Here is an 18,534-nt window from a genome sequence, read left to right as displayed (position 1 = left end):
GTTGGATAGGGGGCATATTAAAGAAAAGACTGCTGCCCTGGGTATTTAAAAACACCAAGCAGCAATAAACATGTAGCTATAGTTCTTTGGTTATTCACATTTGATCAAGTAATACCCATTTAAACTGTCAAATATCTCAAAGTCAACCTGTTTCCATTTTACACTAGCTCTAGTTCACAGCAGAGCACGTAAGTTTATCTACCCCATGAACCACAGACGTAAGATGAGAAAAAGATGGAGTTTCTGTCTTAATTACAAGTAGGTATTCTTCAGAGCATACACATAAGACATTGCTGAAATGCAGCCAGCTCTGGGGCAGACAGCTGTCCTACCGCCCAGTGCACAACAGCTTGAGGAATGGGCATTATAAGCAAACACACCAGGGCAAGACCTACTTTTCTGAAAAGCTTCTGAAAAGCTCTCTCTTATGGGGCAGACCGTTTGGGTTTCAAATGCTAAACTTCATGTCACAGGCTATAAGGCTATCTATGGGTGCTTAGCTATGTGTGGGCATGGGGGCATTGATGCCTCCCTCCCCATAAATATTCCAGCTCAGGTGCTTTCTGAGCCTCAGCCACAAGGCAGGAAGGCCTAGTTGATTCTCTGTCAGACAGATCTCACTCTTTAGCAAGTAACAGCCGCCTCCAGATCCATTTTCACTACCAGGTGTTAGTCTAAGCTTCCTTTGCTGAGTTTGTTGGGGGCAAAGATTGGGGGGGAAGCAAGGGAAACCTGCTAAATTCTGCTCCACAAGCAACTATGCAAGATTTCAGTCAGGAAGAGCTGAGAGATCCATGGTCTGAACACAGGACTGCAAGCCAAGACCTTGCACCTATGAGAACTGCTTGGCTGCTGAAACTCTGGCATTTTCAATGTCTGTTTCACCATGTGTGCAGTGTTATGAAACTGTAAAAAAAGAAAACATTCACTGGCCTCCTAAACTAGGTCCTCCTTGTAAAAGAGAAGATGTGTTCTCTGCAAAGCCTGGCTCATGGGAGAGAATTAGGCCAGGCTGGAATAGCCACAAAGACAAACACAGCTGGCTGCCAGTCTGAGTTCAACTCCAGGCTCTCCCAGAGGTCTCAACTCAAGTTGTCCCAGGGGTGGCCTTAGGATCACTCTACTGGTAAACTACTTTGAACAGGCCAATTGGTTATCACCAGCTTAAACTGCCTCCTTCAGGGGAGATGCAGCGTATTAGGTGAGAACCCATTGTAAAGAGCAAACCCAGAAATAGAAAGAGGTTATGACAGAGATTTGGAAAGATATAACTGCTGTGGTTGAGGAATTGCATTCGTGTGTGGACTCGCACAGGTTCTTCCCCACTCACAAGCCTATAAGCCTCCGATATGTTCTGTGCAAAGCTCCCAATGGGACCCTGACAGCCTCAATCACGTAGAGCAAGGAGACAGGACCCGCTGACTGGCACAGACAGTGCAGCAAGTGATCCGCTTTCCCCTCATCCCACCTTATACACCCTGGTTTCCTTCTATGCTCTCCTGGAAGTGGTGCAATAAACGGGTTATCTACAGAAACACTTAGCAGCTGGCGAAAAGGTCTCAATCATGGAACTGCATCCTCCATGCTTTGCAGCATTTCTGCACTTTATTTTCTCTGTTTCAGAGCAAGTTATAGCCAACTAGCAAACCCAGGGGGAAACGAAGAGGCAGGGCAGTGCTTTTATTAAAGAGTTGACCATAAATAAAGCTCTCTGCCCTGTGCAAGCAGGGATGAAGAGACAGCAACACTCCCAACCTGCAAGAACCCAGGTGACCTGTTCAACAAACAGTGAAGTGGTGCCACAAGCAGCAGCTCCATTTGCTACAGCAAATCCTCCTATTGGACTTGTTCCTGGTGTAACAGAGGAGACATTCCACATCTGTGTTCTCCTAAGGTCTCTTCTCTTCTTCACCCGGCAAAGGCCTGCATTGGCTTAAGTCTCTTGCTCCTGAAAGAAGCTCTTAAATTTGTCTTGCCCTGAAGCTGTGGAGGCTCCTGGTCTCACAGCCAAAAACACCCAGCTTGTGCTGCACCTTTGTGATGAGGAAACTGAAGAGCCAAACTACTACTCAGCAGCTACCAGGTCTGTGTCAGCCATACAGAGGGCTTCACCTGCTCTTGATGGGAAAATGGGAGATGTGTTACGATGTTGGAGAAGCTCCCTTCCCATAAGCTACAGAACAGATGCAAGAGCATTATATTGCCATTGCTTCTTCTTCCACAGTTTTCTCTTGAGGCTGCACATACTTCTCCTGCACAGCAAGAGTGCTGGTTACCCTGGAGTCAAGGAAAATAAGGCAGTAAGAGGGGCTGGGGCTCAGGAAACCCTTGAGACGGGAGCACTAACATCAGTCTGACAACTGCCACAGGAGCTAACAGCACTGGTGAGAGGATACAATGGCCGAGGAGTTCATAGCTCTGGCTAATCCAAAAAAAAGAAAAGAAAAATAAAGGTCCAAACCAACTAACTACATAGTTTGGGCAAAATAGGAAGGATATGTTCTAGGGAGTCTGAATTAGAAAAAAGCAGGCAGAGCTCTTCGCATGCAGGACATCAGAGAGCCAAATGTGATCATGGCAGATTTCATGCGCATTCCTGTCCACTAGGTCCTGGGCTGAGCCCTCACAACTCAACACTGTTCTGAACTAGTTTCTAAGGTGCCACTCTGTGCTGCCTTCTGCCTGACTTCAAACTAACAGCTAAACTACCTCTCAGATCACTGCATGCATAGCATAACATGACAGGTAACAGAACTAGGGACCTGGACTGAAGTCAAACCTGTGGCCTCAACAAGAAAGGACTACTCCAAATCCCCAGAGCCACAAATCAGAGTTTAAGCCTCCATGCAGGAGAAAGGAACAGTGGAAAGGATACGATGTGAAGTGGAAATCGGCTCCCACTGCAGCAGACATCAGGGCTTCAAGGCTTCTATGTTCCGAGTCTCCAAAGGAGTAGCCATTGGCTTTGTCCACGGCCTGCATAACCCGTCGCATACTTGCCTTATCCTGTAAGGAAGGAAACAGTGACACACAGTGGGGGCAGGGTGGATATGCAGCAGGTCTAGAGGAGCATGCTCAAAACCAGACTGATGATCTGCGCATGATACAATGTTCTGCAACGCAGAGTCGGGCCTGAGCTAGGGAAGGTGGATGCAGCCCTAGGGGAACATGCCAAGCCAAGGCAGGGGAGATCAAAAACCTCACAGCAATCCACAGGCAAGCGACTTGCTGATGACACGTCAGCACCCCGTAAGACAGGAAGAAGAGACTCAGGGGCATTTGAGAGGAAACTGTAACAGCTATTTTATGCATTTTTCCCCATCTGGAAGAGAATGCAAGGGCTTAAAACCCAGGAAAAGCCTTTGGCTACCGGCTCCACAAACAGCAGCTGGAATGCCATTGTGACTTTAACAGAATCTGCATGCGTTTCACCCATCATATTCAGTGATGGATTCTTGCCCCAGAGGGCTGGCCGCCTGCCTGACCGATCTGGCCAATGTTTGGGAGGCCCCAGCCTACACAAACCTGCAGCCTCGGCTTTATGGTTAGAGGCTCCGTGCGGCAGCTTGAGTTTAACAAACTGAAGTCATCACTTTCCTGAACAGGACAAAGATATAAAAGTGAGGGCAGCTCCCTGTGCCAATCTCTCTCAGCTTCTTTGCCATGATGGTGAAGCTGGACAGTGCAGCAAGTGACACCTGTGCTGAACTCTATCGTGGAGTATGCATGAGAAATACTTGCAAAACACCTGAAATGAGAATCCCTAGTTCTTCAAGGCCCTGCTGTATCCGCTCCTTCCATGGCAGAGCCATCCCCTTTAATTAGGGATTTGCCTGGGTTGGTTTCAAAAGCCCATGCAAGGCGATTCTGTCACAATTGCTGACAGGACCCAATGGCCCCCGCCAGCCCCTAGCCAAGGGTCTTCCTGTCCAGCAGTACAGTTTGAAGGGGTGAACAAAGGCCGGAGGAGCAGGAAGTCCCCATTGGTCATCAGGGCTTTGCCACTAACTCCCTAGGCAGCCTTGAGCAATTTACTTTGGCTCTCCAGGCCCAAACACATTGCTGGCAGCCTTTCCGCTGACTTGAACAAGAGTTGGATCCATCTCTCTGCACTTCAGTTTCCCAATCTGTCCATAAGATAGCAACAGCGATGCTTATGCAGCAACCCCCGTGTCGTGTTAGGACTGACATGAATTCCTGTACAGAGCTCTGAACGTGACTTTCTGCATCAAGCTCTCTCCCTCTCGCCTCCTCCATATATTTGAAGACATATCCTCCTCTGTTAGCAAACCAGTATATTAGCACTTCTTTTAGTCCATCCTGGGAATGCTCTTCCTCCAGTCTCCTAACTGGCTTTGTTGCTTTCCTCTCTAAGCCCCCTGGTTCATCTGCATGTTTTAAGTAAAATGGTCTTGGAAATGTTGGTTGGAGTCTAGAAACAGCCACTGAAGAGTTGTAGGGAAAGGAACTCCTAGTTCCCTGCTCCAGGTGCTTTAAGCTGTGTTTTCCTCCTGCTCTGCATACTGCTGTACATCATTTACAAACGTGTCTGATCTGCCCTCTGTTCTCAGCCCTGCTGCTTTCAGAACTGCACTAGGGCTTTCAGGGTTGCAGCACCTCAGCTTTTGCCTTCTCATTCAGGATCTTTATGTTTTGGATTCTCCAAATCCCTTCCAATACTCTGCATTTTCCTTAGTATTTTTCTCTGCCATCTGCCTTACTCTCTCTGGCATTTCTTTGTCCTGACTGGCAATTGCAATTCCGTCTAGTTTAGTGTCACCAGAGTTTCACTGGCACCCTGTCCAGTGCCTTAGGCTGTTACTGAAGGAATTAAGTAGATGTGGATCTAAAATCTATCTGCATTGCCCATATGCATGTATGTCAACACAAGTATTGTTCTTCAATGCTGTAGAAATAAAACTTGTGAATCTGGTGTGACAGAGGAGACACCAGGAACAAGTTCTGCCTGATACAGTCAAGATTTGGGGAAAAAAAGCTAGAATGAAGACGTGTTTTTAGGCAATATCCTTTATTGGACCAACTGTATGTTGTGATAAAGTTAGACAAACTTTTGAATGCAAAGCATGACCTGATGAAGAATGTCTTGCATTTGAAAGCTTCTCTTACTCTATCCCAACCATGCAGTTGGTCCAATAAAAGATATCACTGTAAGAAATTCTTGCCTCTCATATAATCCCTGGACCAGCATAGCTACAGTGTCACTGTAACACAATGTGCACAGAAACCCAAGGGGTTTTCTTTTAGTAGAGAGCCAGGCCACAGTACTGACCTAGGAAGCTGATGAGCTGGGCAGCTCCAGTAAAATACTTCCCTTCATTTGCAATCCATCCCCTAGGCTGAATTACCTGGACATTGAGCGGAACAAAGGAGACCAAGCTGTAGTCCTCAATCACCTCCACCAACTTCTCATTGAGGCGACGATAGTTCTTGAAGAAGGGATCAGAAGCTAAATGGTCTACGAGGTAAGAGAGGTCCAGAACCTCAGTGTAGTAATCCAGGTTGAAGGCTGCAAGGAGAAATCAGAACCCCTGAGCCCACTCAACTACAAAAGCCAGTGTATTTCACCAGAACCCAAGGAATTGTTATAACTTTTCCCTGTACATCATTCCCATCTACCCCAATAGAGAAGTGAGCACATCTCTACCAAGGATCAGCACCAGAGAACTCCCCTTCTCTCTCCCCCACAGCCCCCTCTCAAGGGCTCTTACCAAGTTTGCCATACTGCTCTATCAGGTCCATCTTTGAAAGGATGTTAACATGAGGCAATTCCACATGCAACATGGTGGAAAGAGAGGTGCAAAGAACAGAGATGAACTTGCCAGGATCAGTGCAGTAATGAGAATCCACCAAATGAACTGCAGCCAGCTGCAAACAGAAACAAAGGAGAAACAGTGCAAGATCAGAGACCTGCCAGAATTTGGGATGCTTGAGAAGGGGCACTGGGATACAAAAGAAAGGAAAATTAATCCAGACTCTGGGGTTATCATCAGATACCAACACAACCAAAGTTATCAGTTAACTCCTTCCTAGATAAGAGGATGTACAAGTATGTAAAACTATGACTACCAAACTGAGGCTGCTGTATAGGTTGCTGGCCTGTGTAATGGACTACGAGATGCATTACAGAAATACCAGGTTTTCACCAGGATTACTAAGAGACTGTTAAACTTGCAAGCGCTTTTGTACTCCAGACCCCGCTTTTCACTTGCTCTGAACTTCCTTCTTCCATGGATGCAGTTGCCAATGTCTGTCCTCTGCCCCAACACAGGTTTTGACAACTGATCTGAGTTAACTCTACTTTTGATGTATGGGACCTAGGTAAAGTTCTTCACCTTCCCCACAGAACTATTAATTCATGCACAAATAACACAGTGACAAAACAATTTTTAAATCAACCTCCTCTAGGTTTTTTTTTTTTATCAGCCTCTTCATTTTTTTAAAAATCAACCACCTAATGTAGTTTGAAAAACACTTACTAAATCCAGTCACAGCCAACCTGATTCATCGTGCTAACAATTCTGTTTCAGATTTTACGTCATCAGACATCACTGTTCTAATGTGCAGCGCCCTATTACGAAGCTCAGTAGTATCACATTTGTTTTCTTCTCCTTAATCTATGAGGTAGCAAAGCTTAACATTTCAGAAATGCAACTCAGAAAGTCACAAGAACTCAGCTATGCAAGTCTATAGTGCTAAAGCTATGATTTTTCACCTCTTTGCCCAAAAGAGATTTCTTGCATGGATTCCCTGGGTCTACGGCAGGGTTGGACTAGGCAGGAGCTGGACTCGATGATCTTCCGAGGTCCCAGCTCTAATGTCTATGAAATCTATGAAAAGGAAAGTACAAAGCACCAGACAAAGGCAAAGTGGAATGCGTTTATTCAAGCACATGCAAGAATGCAAGTGTCTAGTTTCTCCGTAACAAGCTCAACGTTGCCTCCTTGCTTCCATCATGTGGTTGTACATTAGCGGTCTAGCCAGTAATCCCAAATACCAGACACGTGCAAAGCCAGCTAGTTTCGGAGGTGCAGTTACAGCCACATTGATCTAAGGACACAGGTAGATTTCATAGATGAAAAGGACCTCAGAAGATCATTGAATCCAGTCCCCTGCCTAAGGAGCAGGAAGTCAGCTGGGGTCATAGGATCCAGTTTGCTCTTGAAGGTGTTCAATGTAGGTGCTTGAACCACCTCCAATGGCAGGCTGTTCCAGACCTTGTGTGTTTGGACAGTAAAAAAATTCTTCCTTATGTCCAGCCTGAAACGGTCTTGCAGGAGTTTGCGACCGTTCGACCTCGTCATCCCTTGGGGCACTCTGATGAACAAACGTTCCCCCAAATACTGGCAGTCACCCCAATAAATTTATAGGTGGCCATCAGATCACCCCTGAGCTTGTGCTTTTCCAAGCTAAAGAGCCCCATAGCTCTCAGCCTCTCAGCATAAGGTCTGTTTTCCTGACTGCTGATCATGCGCATGGCTCTTCTCTGAACTCTCAAGCTTAGACAAGGGTCTGAGTAAATGTGATATCACATTTACCCAATTTATCAGATGCAAGACTAGCAACTTTGCTTTGTTACTGGAACCTTCGCACCTGCATTTCCCTGTGCATGAACAACTTCTACTGAATAAAGACGAACATGCAATTTCCACCCCATTTGTGTCACCTGAACAAGATCCCGGTTCCAAATCTCAGAAAAAACAGCTTAATTTTTAAGCTGGGGGCTCCACACTCGTCTGGCATAAAAACCCTCCTCCCTCCTCCAGGCCGTGATGGTCACCAAGGTAAACTGTGCATGCGCCTGGGGGTAAAGCAAATGGCTAGGAGGAGAGAACTGAGGGGGGTGTTTCTTTACACCACTGTTGACTTCTTCGTAGCCCTGAGCAAGGGTTTTGTACATGCGTCAACAACCACTCCGCAAAGGCACACGACTGCTTTGCAGAAGGTGAGACGTGAACGCCGCCCATCAGAGGAAAGTCCCCGGGGCACCACTTGCCACACGGGGGGCTGCCCCAGACCCGCCATGCGTACCCTGAAGCCCCAGGCAGCCAGCCGGCCAAAGATGTTCCTCAGCGCGGCATGGTGGGTGTACAGCTCCACCTGCCCGGGGCAGTCAAAGAGGATGTAGCGGCCCCGGAGCGGGGCCAGCTTGTCCCGCAGCCAGTCCGCATTAGCCTCCAGGTACTCCATGCAGTAGAGGAGCCCACCGTTGGGACCCAGCTTCAGGTGCTCCATCACATCGCGCAGCGTCACCAGCTCCCCGATGTCAGCGGCGCAGGGGTAGGGCAGCACGTCATTGGCCGGGTCCAGGTTCACCACGGCCACCGCGCGGCCCAGGGCGGCCAGCAGCTCCCGCATGGCCCCGCAGTACGTGGTCTTGCCCGAGCCCGGCGGCCCGATGACGGCCTGCCCGAAGGCCAAGCTGGGCTGCGCCATTTCAGCGCATCCCCTGCGCCCGGGGCCGGCGAGGGGCTGAGGGGCACTGAGACCCCGCCGACTCGTCTCACTCAGCCCCGAGCGCAAACCCCTTACGCACTCCCGGCGGATGTTCTCGCCGGGCGGGTCCGGGCAGGCGAAGGGAAGCCGGCAGGAAGGTTCCGGCCACACTTCCGGTGGGTGTGCGCGCCTCGGAGGTCCGGGCAAACAAGCGGAAGTAGGCAGGAAGGTTCCGCCCACACTTCCGGGTGTACCTGTCCCTAGCGGATTCAAGTGCATAAGAGTTCCGGCCACACTTCCGGTAGGTGTACCTGTCTGGCGAGTCCGGGCGGGTGAGAGGAAGCGGGCAGGAAGGTTCCGCGCCGCCCCAGTGCTGGTGAAGGGAAGGCCTAGCCATAAGCCGCCGAGGCGCGGGCGGGCTTTGGCGCCCCTTGGCGGCCGGAGCGCGGAAGAGGGCGAAGACGAGCACCAGGCAGGGGTGTCCTGGCCTGGCCCAACCCCGCTGCAGACCCAGGGACTGAACGGGCACAAGCTTCGTCTCTGTACTCGCATTCACATCCGCTTCCACCCTAGCCCCTCTGGCCACAGTGCACACATCCAGGAAGAAGCCACCATCCCCTGGCTCTGCCTCCTACTCAGCGCTTCAAGTACCTGCCTGACCCCTGATCCAGCCTTGGCAGGGTCTCACCAGCTCCCATACAGCACGAAGCTGAAAGAGGCTCTGGGTAGAGAATACACTGCAACTTGAGGTCACAGGCAGGCAGGTATTTGAAGCCAGAGAGAGGAAGGTGGCAGCAACTAGTTTTTGATAAACCTATTTATTTAGAGCACAGCAATACCCAGGGCCGGGGAGTGGAGACCAACTCCTCCCATCACACAGAATCAGAACTTTGTAGACCTTAAATGCTGAAGGCTGCAAGAGAGGAGGAACAGAAGGAATAATCCTGGTCAGACCCAGGTCACTCTCCCTTCCAGCCTCTGCTCTGCATGACACAGAAAACTGGGCAAGGTAGATGGATGGCCCAACCCAGTAAATGGCAATTCTTATGCTCTAGTGATGTTTGACTCTAGAAAGGGCACTGAAATAAGGGAAAATTAAATAAATAAGCATAGCCCCACTCACAGCAGCTGGATATCAAAAGAAAAATAATCAGCTTGTGACTAAAGACCTGGGTTCAGGTCCTTTGTGTACTTCCATCTCACTACAGGAACCTTAACAAGCCCACTGGCTGCTCCACACAGCAGTCCTGAATGCTGATGCAAAGGCACAAGTCAGAAACAACCATGGGCTGAACAGAAAGGGTCAGAGAGCTCAGCTGGGTAACAGGAATACTTGCCCATGTGGAACCAGGGGACTTTTCATGCATGCACAGACACACATTTCTGTTAAAAGTCTAGTAGTTTTCTTTGATTCAGACCAGGCAGAAGCTGGTGTCCAGGTACAAAAGGTTGTTATTGCTACAGGGATGGAGTCTCAAAGTCTCTGTTCTATGGTTGCTCTCAGGAGGCACCAGGGCTCTTCTGAGCACTGTGCGTCTCTCGCACAAATGCCATATCCTGTCTGTACTTCATGGCAGTGGGTGGCTGGCATCTGAATAGCTTGCCCCAGGTGTCCTGGGGCTGTGGGTCATCATACACTGTTGAAATGAGGATGTGGCTGTCTGGGCGAGGTTTCTTTGCCTTGCTGAAAGTCTGCAGTTTCTCCCCATGGTACCTGTGCAGAAGCAGACAGATAATTCCACTGATGTTAACATTCCTTAAGACCAGAGCTGGGCCTGGGAATGTGCATTCTTGTCCAAATCCTGGCTGCTGTGGACTGGCAAGTGATTCCATCTCCCCTACCTTGGACTGAGCCACCACCTTTAAACAGCCTGCAAAGTGGGCATGTTTGCAAAGCATTCATGTGTTGGAGGGGCAGAGAAGCTTCAGGCCGAGCCTGAGCTGACCCTCTAGGTCCGCACACAGCCAGTGGGGTGTCTTCCTTCTTGGTGACCAGGGCAGGGGTCATAGGTTTAGAGCAGAGGCTGGCAACCTATGGCCTGTGGGTTGCAGCCAGCCCACTAAGCAGTATCATTAAAGACTGTGGATGTCAGCAGTAATACTGCATTGGTGGGGGGGGGGGGCGGGCAGCACGTGGGTCTAGGGGACTTGAACTGATAAACCTGGCTGCCACCATTAGGACTAGGGACAGCACTTGGGTCACAGTCTAAGGAGGCTGTCACACAAGCTGCGTTCTCTCAGACCCAGTGCTTCTTAAAAGCTTTCAGCTCTGCCCGCTCCCCCATATGACAGCAACAAGTTTCCAAAGCAAGAAGGCCCAGGATAGTTTAGGCTTCACCGGGGCACTACAGCCAATTCGCTTCTTGACCAAGAGCTGCCAGAGAACAAGGGCCAACAGCAAATGCTGCACCTCTCAGCCAGAAGGGTAGAGCAGTTAGTTCTCCATTCAGGTGCTCAGGATGTATTCACAGTACATGCAGGGGCCCTGCTAAGAGGGACCACATTGCCTCAAAGCCCCTGGGATTCCTTCCAGTTCATGCTTGCCTCAAGCCCTTGATGTAAGCCACCACTCACCTATGAGTGTTTGCCCCATGGGGTACAGGAGGTGCGAGAGCGTCCTGGCTGTGAGAGCTGGGGGAGGGGGAACCAGGTTACTGCACTTACCCCAATCCTCTCTTGCACCTGGGATTCTGACCCTCATTGTCCAGCGCTTCTGCCATTCCTGAGGTGCTGCTGCCCAGGCCCTGGCCCTCCATCCAGCCCTGCCTCTCTAGCACCTTCCGGCCAATCCCCTGGAAGTAAAACCCTTTCATTAACTCTTAGTGATTCCAGAGAGAACAAGCCAGATAATCAACTGGAGAAACTCCCCCAGGGTTTGTGACCCTACCTCAGGGCACACAGCTTTAGGCAGAGCCTCTTGTTCAGGATCTACAGACATGCCAGTGCAGGCTGTTTGCATGTCACAGGAACAGGAAGAGCCAGGCCCAGACCAAGTTGGTTTCCAGCCATTACACAGAGCTCTAAGCCTCTGTTGTCCATAGTCAAACCCATCTGTATAGCTCCCATAGCCCTGACAGGGGCTAGCGTTCTCCTGGATTAGTTGGGTTGATCACTTTGCCCAAGTTCTCCAGCCTCAAGCTCTCACCACCCCACCTTCATTGGTCTCCTGCACAGCCACAGAGTAGCAAGAGACTTTCAGTCTCACCTTGGTATACTTCTCAAAGGTCCCAATCCGTTGCCCTGCAATTGACTCATCCAAGCCATCCCGCAGCCTCTGCTCAAGCCGCATCCGCATCAAGTCCTGAGCATCTTTATCACCTCCATCTGCGGAAAAAAAACCAAAAACACAAGGCCCTCAGAGCAGAGCTGCAAAGAGAAAGCCACGATATTGCCAGCATGTTTCCTAGAGGATGCAGCAGGGCAGAAACTTTCACCGGGCCAGAGAAATGCTGTTCCAGCTGTTTTGCTACATCTTTCAAAAGGTCTTAAATCCAAAGAGTTTATGCTTGGAGAGGACCCCAATTTGCATAAAAGAGCATCACAGGGTGTTAATCTTTGGGAAGGATCAGGGTCAGGGTCTTATAGGAGCACATGCATGACAAGCCAGCCCTTTGCTTTAGTTGTGGCTTATTGGATTCATATCTACCACGAGCCAAGGCATCTGGACTGTTATAGGAAGTGGCACAATGAGAGTCCTTGGTAGATTTAACATACTTGATACTCTTTCCTCTTGTCAAACTATGGCCTTGCTACAGACTTATGTTTCAAGGTCCCAGCCCACCTGAGCTTGCTGTAGCTCCAAACACTGCTTGATACTCAGATCCCTCATTTTCTTATAGAAGCTAGGGAAGAAGCAGTTCTGACTCTCTCAGCCTTAGAGCCCATCTCAGATTAACTGGAAGACCCCCACCAGACCTGCCAAGAGCCACCTCTACCTTGCAGCATATTTCAGCTCAGTTACCTTGATCATAGTAGATGCTCATGTCTACGTCCCAGTCATCTGCAGTCTGCTCATCAAAGTCTGGCAAGAAAGAAGCATTGGTTTGTCAGGTGACTTGAAGAAGAGCCCGTCACAGGAACAACATTCAGGCAGGAGCAAAAGCCGGCCCCACCCCCAGCTCTCATCCCTCCAACTACAACATAACTTCTCTTCTCCAGCAATGGAGGGAAATAGAATACTACAGATCTTGCAAGCCAACATACATATAGCTGTCAGATGAACTGGGAGGGGCCTGCCAAGCTGGGTGTTCAGCCACTAGCTCACAGCCATCCCAACTCTTCAGTGAGAAGCAGATATATGATTGGCCTCACCTCCTCTCTCTTCCTGCCAGTACTGGGCATCGGTGTAGAAGACCAACCCCGAGCCCCCCTTTTCCCACTTCAGCTCAATCTCCTCTTCGTAGAGCCGCTCCTCTGCACGTTCCTGCTTGGTCACATCCTCATGCAGTGCTTCGTGCCGCTCCCACTCCTCGCACCGGTCGTCATCCTGCAAAGGAACAGGGACAACAGAGATCCTGGCCTGGGCTATCACTCCATCCTCTCCCTCATACCCAACCAAAGGCATTGCACTTCAAAGTGACATGGGTATCCTCCTACAATGGCTTTTAGCAGTGTCATTCCAATTATTCCACTACAGAAGCAGACCAGTAAGTGAAGCTTGACTGTTATAACCTTAAATTTCTTCCTCAGGACTAGAGAGGGTCCTGGTTAAGTGGGTCTTACCCCTCCACTCAAGGCCAGACCAATCATCATATCTAGGGTCAAGAAGGAATTTTACCCCTTGGTCAGACTGGTATGGACTTGGGAGCGGAGGTAGAGATTTGCCTTTTAATTAACAACCTTTTATAGAAGCAGAACAGTCTGCTGTGGTCCCCCTGCTTTCCCTGTGGCAGGCTGTTATGTCTTGTATTGTGTCAGGGTTGATGGTAGTCTTACAGAAGTTTAGATTATGGATTATACAGGATGGCTTGTATAGGGCTGATCCTGCCTCAGGCAGTGGGTTGGACTAGATGACCTCTGCAGGTCCCTTCCAGCCCTACTTCTCTAGGATTTCCATGATGTTTAGAGGTAGGGCTGCTTATCCCCACTTACATATGCCCAAGGGCAGACAGATGGAACAGTTGCATCCGATGCAGACTCCTGAGTGGCAAGTCTCCCATCTGCTTTCAAAGGGTTTTAAAATTACCTCTGTCCACAGCCTAAATGAGACTTTAAAGTCAGCTTATGCTGTGTGGGAGCTTAAACACTTAACCACATGCACCCTCTCAAATGCTTTTACACAGTAGGAGTCCACAAATACATAAGGATCCTTCTCAAAAGAGGCAGCCACATCCTGCACAGAGTTAAGAATGGAAGCTCATTAATTCTCATGAGGCTGATCCTTTAAGCAGATGTTATCAATTCCACAAACAAAAAGCAACTTTCCATTCATGTAATACAGTGACAACAGCCAGACCAAATCAGAGACTCTGGTGCTCCTGAAAGGAAGGTCAGTTCAGTGACACATAGTACAAGGTTTGCCTTGTAGCTGAGGTGACATTTGACTGGTTTCACATTTCATTTTCCAAATACTTCAGTGCTCACACCTCTTCTGTAATGGCAGCAGAGCCAGGCTGGCTTTCCCCAGGCCAGTCTCTTTGCACATGTGCGCCTTTCAGAGCTCCAGCCCCCCAAGCACAACACAGCAAGTATGCTGTGGCTTGGAAAACTCATCTTGAAATTTGATGTCAAATCCACCATTACCTAAAATCAAGGTAAAAATACCACTAGAAGTCCCCAGCTAGAGTTCCAAGTACAAATGAGGGCACAGTATTAGAGGATGAATGTTCTCACACATGATGCAGCTTAGAGTGGGTTTAAACTGGCTTTACGCTGTAGCAAAAGTGGAACAGGCATATGGTTTAAATCGAGTAAATCTACCCAGTACTGAACATCCCTTCAGACAAACTCCCCAGAAAGCAGCAGGGCTCTTCCCCTGTTGTTCATAGGCCTGACTAAGCCAGCAATTTGATAGGAGAAATCTACTTACATTGTCTGAGTGAGACTCTTCCTTTCCTGATTTTTCCCCAATGTTGTCGTCGTCATCATCATCATCCTCATGCGCTTGATCTGACACCCCAGAACTTATCACAGGCTCACTTTCCTCTGTGATCTCATCACCTGCAGCTGTATAGACTAGCTCTTGTGCAACAGTCTTGGTGTCCTGGTATTTAAAGGGCACGTTCCCATAGCGACGAGAGGAGCCTGTTTTGGGGAAGTTCAGCTGCAATTTCTTGATAACTCGGGGTGGCAGCCTGCAGGCCCTGATCAGCTCCAGGAAGACGCTCAAAGGGGTTCCCACATTGCCCTGGGGCATGAATGCAGGAGGGTTCAGCTCAGGCAGCCACTTTAAATCAGTCTGGGTGAAAGTTTCGCTCTGGGTTTTACTGTGAAGTTCCTTTTTAGTTTTGTAGGTGAATGTGTCCAAGTCTGAGGAGAAACAGACAGCAGGTTAAGATACTGCCATGCGTTAGGTAAACACAAGGGTTTAACTCAGATAATTAGATTGGAGAAGGATGCCTATGACATGGCTTTAAAAACCTGGGAGATATAGAGGTCATGCAACACAGGGTGCTCTGTTCTGTTAGAAGTTCTCAATGGTTGCAATTTTACTTCTCTCTCAGACATTTGTTTCAAACCTTCAAGTACCCATCATACAAGGCAAAAATGCATCATCAGATAGATTCACCCATCAGGCAAAACAACTGAAAAATAAAAGCCTTTCTATTTGCATGATAACCCAAGTGTCACACCACAAAGCATTCGTTGAGCAGGAAATGCTCAGGCCAATAACATGGGGTAACTGTAGTCAGAACTCCACTTTACATCATTCTTTTCATTTCCAGGTCAGAACTTTAGTTTAGTGGTTACCAACCAGTGGATCTCAATCCACCGGTAGATCTTGGAGCCTCTTGGAGTCGATGTGAGGCTGGGGTGCCTACGTGCATGCACATGCATACCCTAGCCCAGGTCAGTCAGTGGGGGAAGAGAAGGCAAGGGGGCTAGATTGAGGCCCCCATGGTCAGTGCCAGAGGCAGAAGCAGGGGTAAGTTGAGTGGGGTCCCAGCTGGGTGGGACTTATTTGATGGGGGAGGTGAGCCCCCCAATTTTTTTTCTTCCTCTGCTTTGATCTCCCCCCCCCAGCAAATTTACCTACTGGGCACGTGGCAGCAGGGGTACACAGTAGATCTCGGGTTGCTTTTAAATGCCAAAGGTGATCTCCCCTACTTAAAAAGGTTGGAGACCCCTGCTTTAGATTTTTCCTCCATAAAAAAAACAAACCAAGCAAACATAGGGCTGCTCGCCAGACAGCTGCTTTCTGTAAGAACCTTCTCTTGTCCATTTCTGTCCCTGCTAATGAGGCTATAGATGCAGATCAGGTACACGAATCAGGACCTCTCTGCATACTTCCACCTCTCCTTGGCTATGGCAACTGTTTGAAGCCCGCTGGATCTTCACCATCAGTCAGAGAAAAGAGCGGAGTGATATCTATATGAGAATGAAGGATTTCTGCAGGGGCCAACCTGCAGTCTCCCTTTATGTCACAGGCTTGTAGAGAAGTGGGGCTGGGAGGGACCCCCACCCAAGGGAGGATCAGCCCTGTCCAAGCCACCCTAGCCAAACCCACCGCCAAAACTCTCCAGAAGGTAACCTGCCGCAGTGCCGACCTCATGCCCCAGCCTGCCACAGGGAAGCAGGGGGGACCGCAGCAGCTCCTGCGCCAGGGGGTTAACGTCCGCGGGGCAGAAGTGGGAGAGCAGCCTCCCCACCCCACCCCCTCACCTGCATCCGGAGCAACTCGGACCCTGCGGATGAGGCAGCGGCCGGGCAGCGCCTCGCCACGGGGGTCCAGCCAGCGCCGACCCGAGTACATGCGCACCAGGCGAGCGGCTTGGCCGGGCTGTACGGCCACCAGGCAGCAGCAGGTGGGCGGCGGCGCCGAGCCTTGCCCCGCGGGGGCGCCGCGCTCGGGCCGGTGCCGGTAGTGGAAGCAGAGGAAGCCGCCGGCCTCCAGGAACTGGCTGAAGTAGGCGCGGAGCTGCGAGGAACGGAACGCGGCCGGAACGCGGCTCACCAGGCAGTACTGAGCAGACTCCTCAGCGCAGGGCGCCGCCATCTTGTCCCCATCACGTGGGCGGGCATCTCGCGAGAGTTCGGGCGGTTGCGGGAGATGACGCGAGCAGTGAGGTGCCGTGGGTGGGGTTCGGCGCGAGGGGATGATGTTATGCCCAGGGCGCACGTGGCTGGTGCTGGGGGAACGCGGGGACCGGGGTTTCGGGGTCGAGCTGCCGCAGTGCCGGATTATGACATGCTGAGGCTCTAAACTACGCCCCCTACGATCAAAATAATCCACGAAAATGGATTTTCATTAAATTTTAAAATGAAATTATTATTGCTGCACAAATGTATGAACTCAAGCCAAGTAGAGTCATATTTACGTATATATTTGTCAAATTAGAACGACAGTGTCCTTTTTTCCCTCCTTATTTACAGGCCCCTCATATTGTGAGGCCCTAAACTGTTTACTACTTAAGTAGCTGAAGCCTAAATTTGACACGGAGAAGCACTGAGGCACCTGGATCTGTGATCCACAGGTCAGTAACCAGACAGCGCCATTGCTTCGTTTGCCCTGTGCCGTGACTGGAGCAGGCATCACTTCCTCACTTGCACAATTAGTCTGGGCGCATCTACATGTTCATTAATGTGCTTTAGGTAACACATTAAATATAGTACCTCTGTTGTGACGTACTAAGAAAATGGGCATGAGCCTATTGTAATGCACATTGGCTAAAGAGCACTTTTTTTGTGGTGCTTTCACGCTCATTAAGGTAGGCTAATATGCATTAAAGTGCACATGTAGATGTGCCCTATAATGCCTGCAGCCCCTGGTGACCTGGTTCTCACTGTGCCACCAGCACAGCTAACCCAGTAGCCAGAGCAGTGGCAACTGTAGCAGAGAGAATCATAAAAAATTTGGAGTGAAAGAGACCTCAGGAAGTCACATCTGGTTCAACCTGCTACTCCAAGCAGGGCCAGCCCCACCTAGGTCATTCCAGCCAGAAGGTCACAGGCTGCATCGTCCCCTCATCCCTGGTAGCTTGGAGTTAAACATCAAGGTGTGTCTAATGTGTTGGTGTTGCAACACAGGCAGTCTTCCAACTCCAGCTGCACACACCCTGGCAGCTTAGACGTGTAGTGGAGCTGGAGACGTGTACCCGTGCTGCCCTGTCGTTACCTGTCAGTTTCGTGTTTGACCTGCTGAGCCTACAGAAGCAAGGGGAAATTAGGGGGGGCTAAGTTCTACAGTTTTAGATGGCAGAGCAGAGAAACGCAGCCATAAAACTACTAAGAGCAGAGTAAAAAGTATACAGGCAGCTCCATCCTTTAATTTGCCCGTTAGAGCCTCTCACTTGCATATCAGTAAGTGGGCAATACGGAATCATAAGCTTGGGAGAGACCTCGACTGTCATAATCCACCCCCTAAGTGAGTGTGAAGTGTTTGTGCCAAATGCCTTTTGAGGGGAAATGAGACAATGAAGGGCCGCACGGTAGGGAAAGGTTATGATATTGCACCTGTGCTGTTCTTGTCCGTATAACTGGACTTTAGTTTGCAAGGCTGTTAATCAGACATCCTTCCCCAGCAGTGTTTGGATGCAAGATTCATTCTGTAGTGCACCTTCTTTAAAATGACAAAACAAATTGCATTGGGCAGGGGTCTCTGAGGAAGACTGTGCCTTGTCCCCTCTGGATTTCTTTTGAGCGATTTGTTGAGTGGCAGGCTGTTGTAATCTCACATCAAACACAATAGAGCAAATGTGTGCCTCAAAACAGAGCCGCCACCATTTCCAAAACATAAATCATTTTATTAAAAAACTAATAATTTACTGCCACTTATGAACAAATGACAGAAGACCACTCACTCACAAATACGGACATCTGAGCTCAGTCCAAAGCCTGTTTTCTCTCTCTAGGTCAGCATCTAGAGGTGCTCTCCCCTACCCTGGGGGTATTCAAGAGAAGGTTGGATGTGTATCTAGCTGG

General features: G+C 49.5%; 2 protein-coding genes across 2 annotated transcripts; both read right to left on the bottom strand.

Annotated features, from left to right (window-relative positions):
- Positions 1-1,583: 1,583 nt before the first annotated feature.
- Positions 1,584-8,487, bottom strand: GPN2 (GPN-loop GTPase 2). Its single transcript, XM_019547981.1, has 5 exons — positions 8,050-8,487; positions 5,730-5,886; positions 5,367-5,527; positions 2,876-3,006; positions 1,584-2,268 (listed from the first exon to the last, which is right to left on the bottom strand). The coding sequence occupies exons 1-5, from the start codon at positions 8,452-8,454 to the stop codon at positions 2,196-2,198; spliced, it is 927 nt and encodes a 308-aa protein (XP_019403526.1). The 5' UTR covers positions 8,455-8,487; the 3' UTR covers positions 1,584-2,195.
- Positions 8,488-9,834: 1,347 nt separating this feature from the next.
- On the bottom strand, positions 9,835-16,648 carry GPATCH3 (G-patch domain containing 3). Its single transcript, XM_019547978.1, has 7 exons — positions 16,276-16,648; positions 14,483-14,922; positions 12,766-12,940; positions 12,416-12,475; positions 11,660-11,778; positions 11,119-11,246; positions 9,835-10,168 (listed from the first exon to the last, which is right to left on the bottom strand). The coding sequence occupies exons 1-7, from the start codon at positions 16,607-16,609 to the stop codon at positions 9,955-9,957; spliced, it is 1,470 nt and encodes a 489-aa protein (XP_019403523.1). The 5' UTR covers positions 16,610-16,648; the 3' UTR covers positions 9,835-9,954.
- Positions 16,649-18,534: the final 1,886 nt, after the last annotated feature.

The sequence above is a fragment of the Crocodylus porosus genome, unplaced genomic scaffold, assembly GCF_001723895.1.
Source record: "Crocodylus porosus isolate Cpor-Errol unplaced genomic scaffold, CroPor_comp1, whole genome shotgun sequence".
NCBI lineage: Eukaryota > Metazoa > Chordata > Crocodylia > Crocodylidae > Crocodylus > Crocodylus porosus.
Note: the sequence above shows the minus strand (reverse complement) of the source record. Positions and strands in the feature narration are given on the sequence as shown.

Coding starts and splice junctions, on each gene's coding strand:
- GPATCH3 (XM_019547978.1), bottom strand. CDS start 16,609: ATGGCGGCGCCCTGCGCTGAGGAGTCTGCTCAGTACTGCCTGGTGAGC. Junction 12,941..14,482: donor AAGAGTCTCACTCAGACAAT/GTAAGTAGATTT, acceptor GTTCCTTTGCAG/GATGACGACCGGTGCGAGGA. Junction 12,476..12,765: donor CTGGCAGGAAGAGAGAGGAG/GTGAGGCCAATC, acceptor CTTTCTTGCCAG/ACTTTGATGAGCAGACTGCA.
- GPN2 (XM_019547981.1), bottom strand. CDS start 8,454: ATGGCGCAGCCCAGCTTGGCCTTCGGGCAGGCCGTCATCGGGCCGCCG. Junction 5,528..5,729: donor AGAGCAGTATGGCAAACTTG/GTAAGAGCCCTT, acceptor TTCTCCTTGCAG/CCTTCAACCTGGATTACTAC. Junction 2,269..2,875: donor GCCGATTTCCACTTCACATC/GTATCCTTTCCA, acceptor CAGGGTAACCAG/CACTCTTGCTGTGCAGGAGA.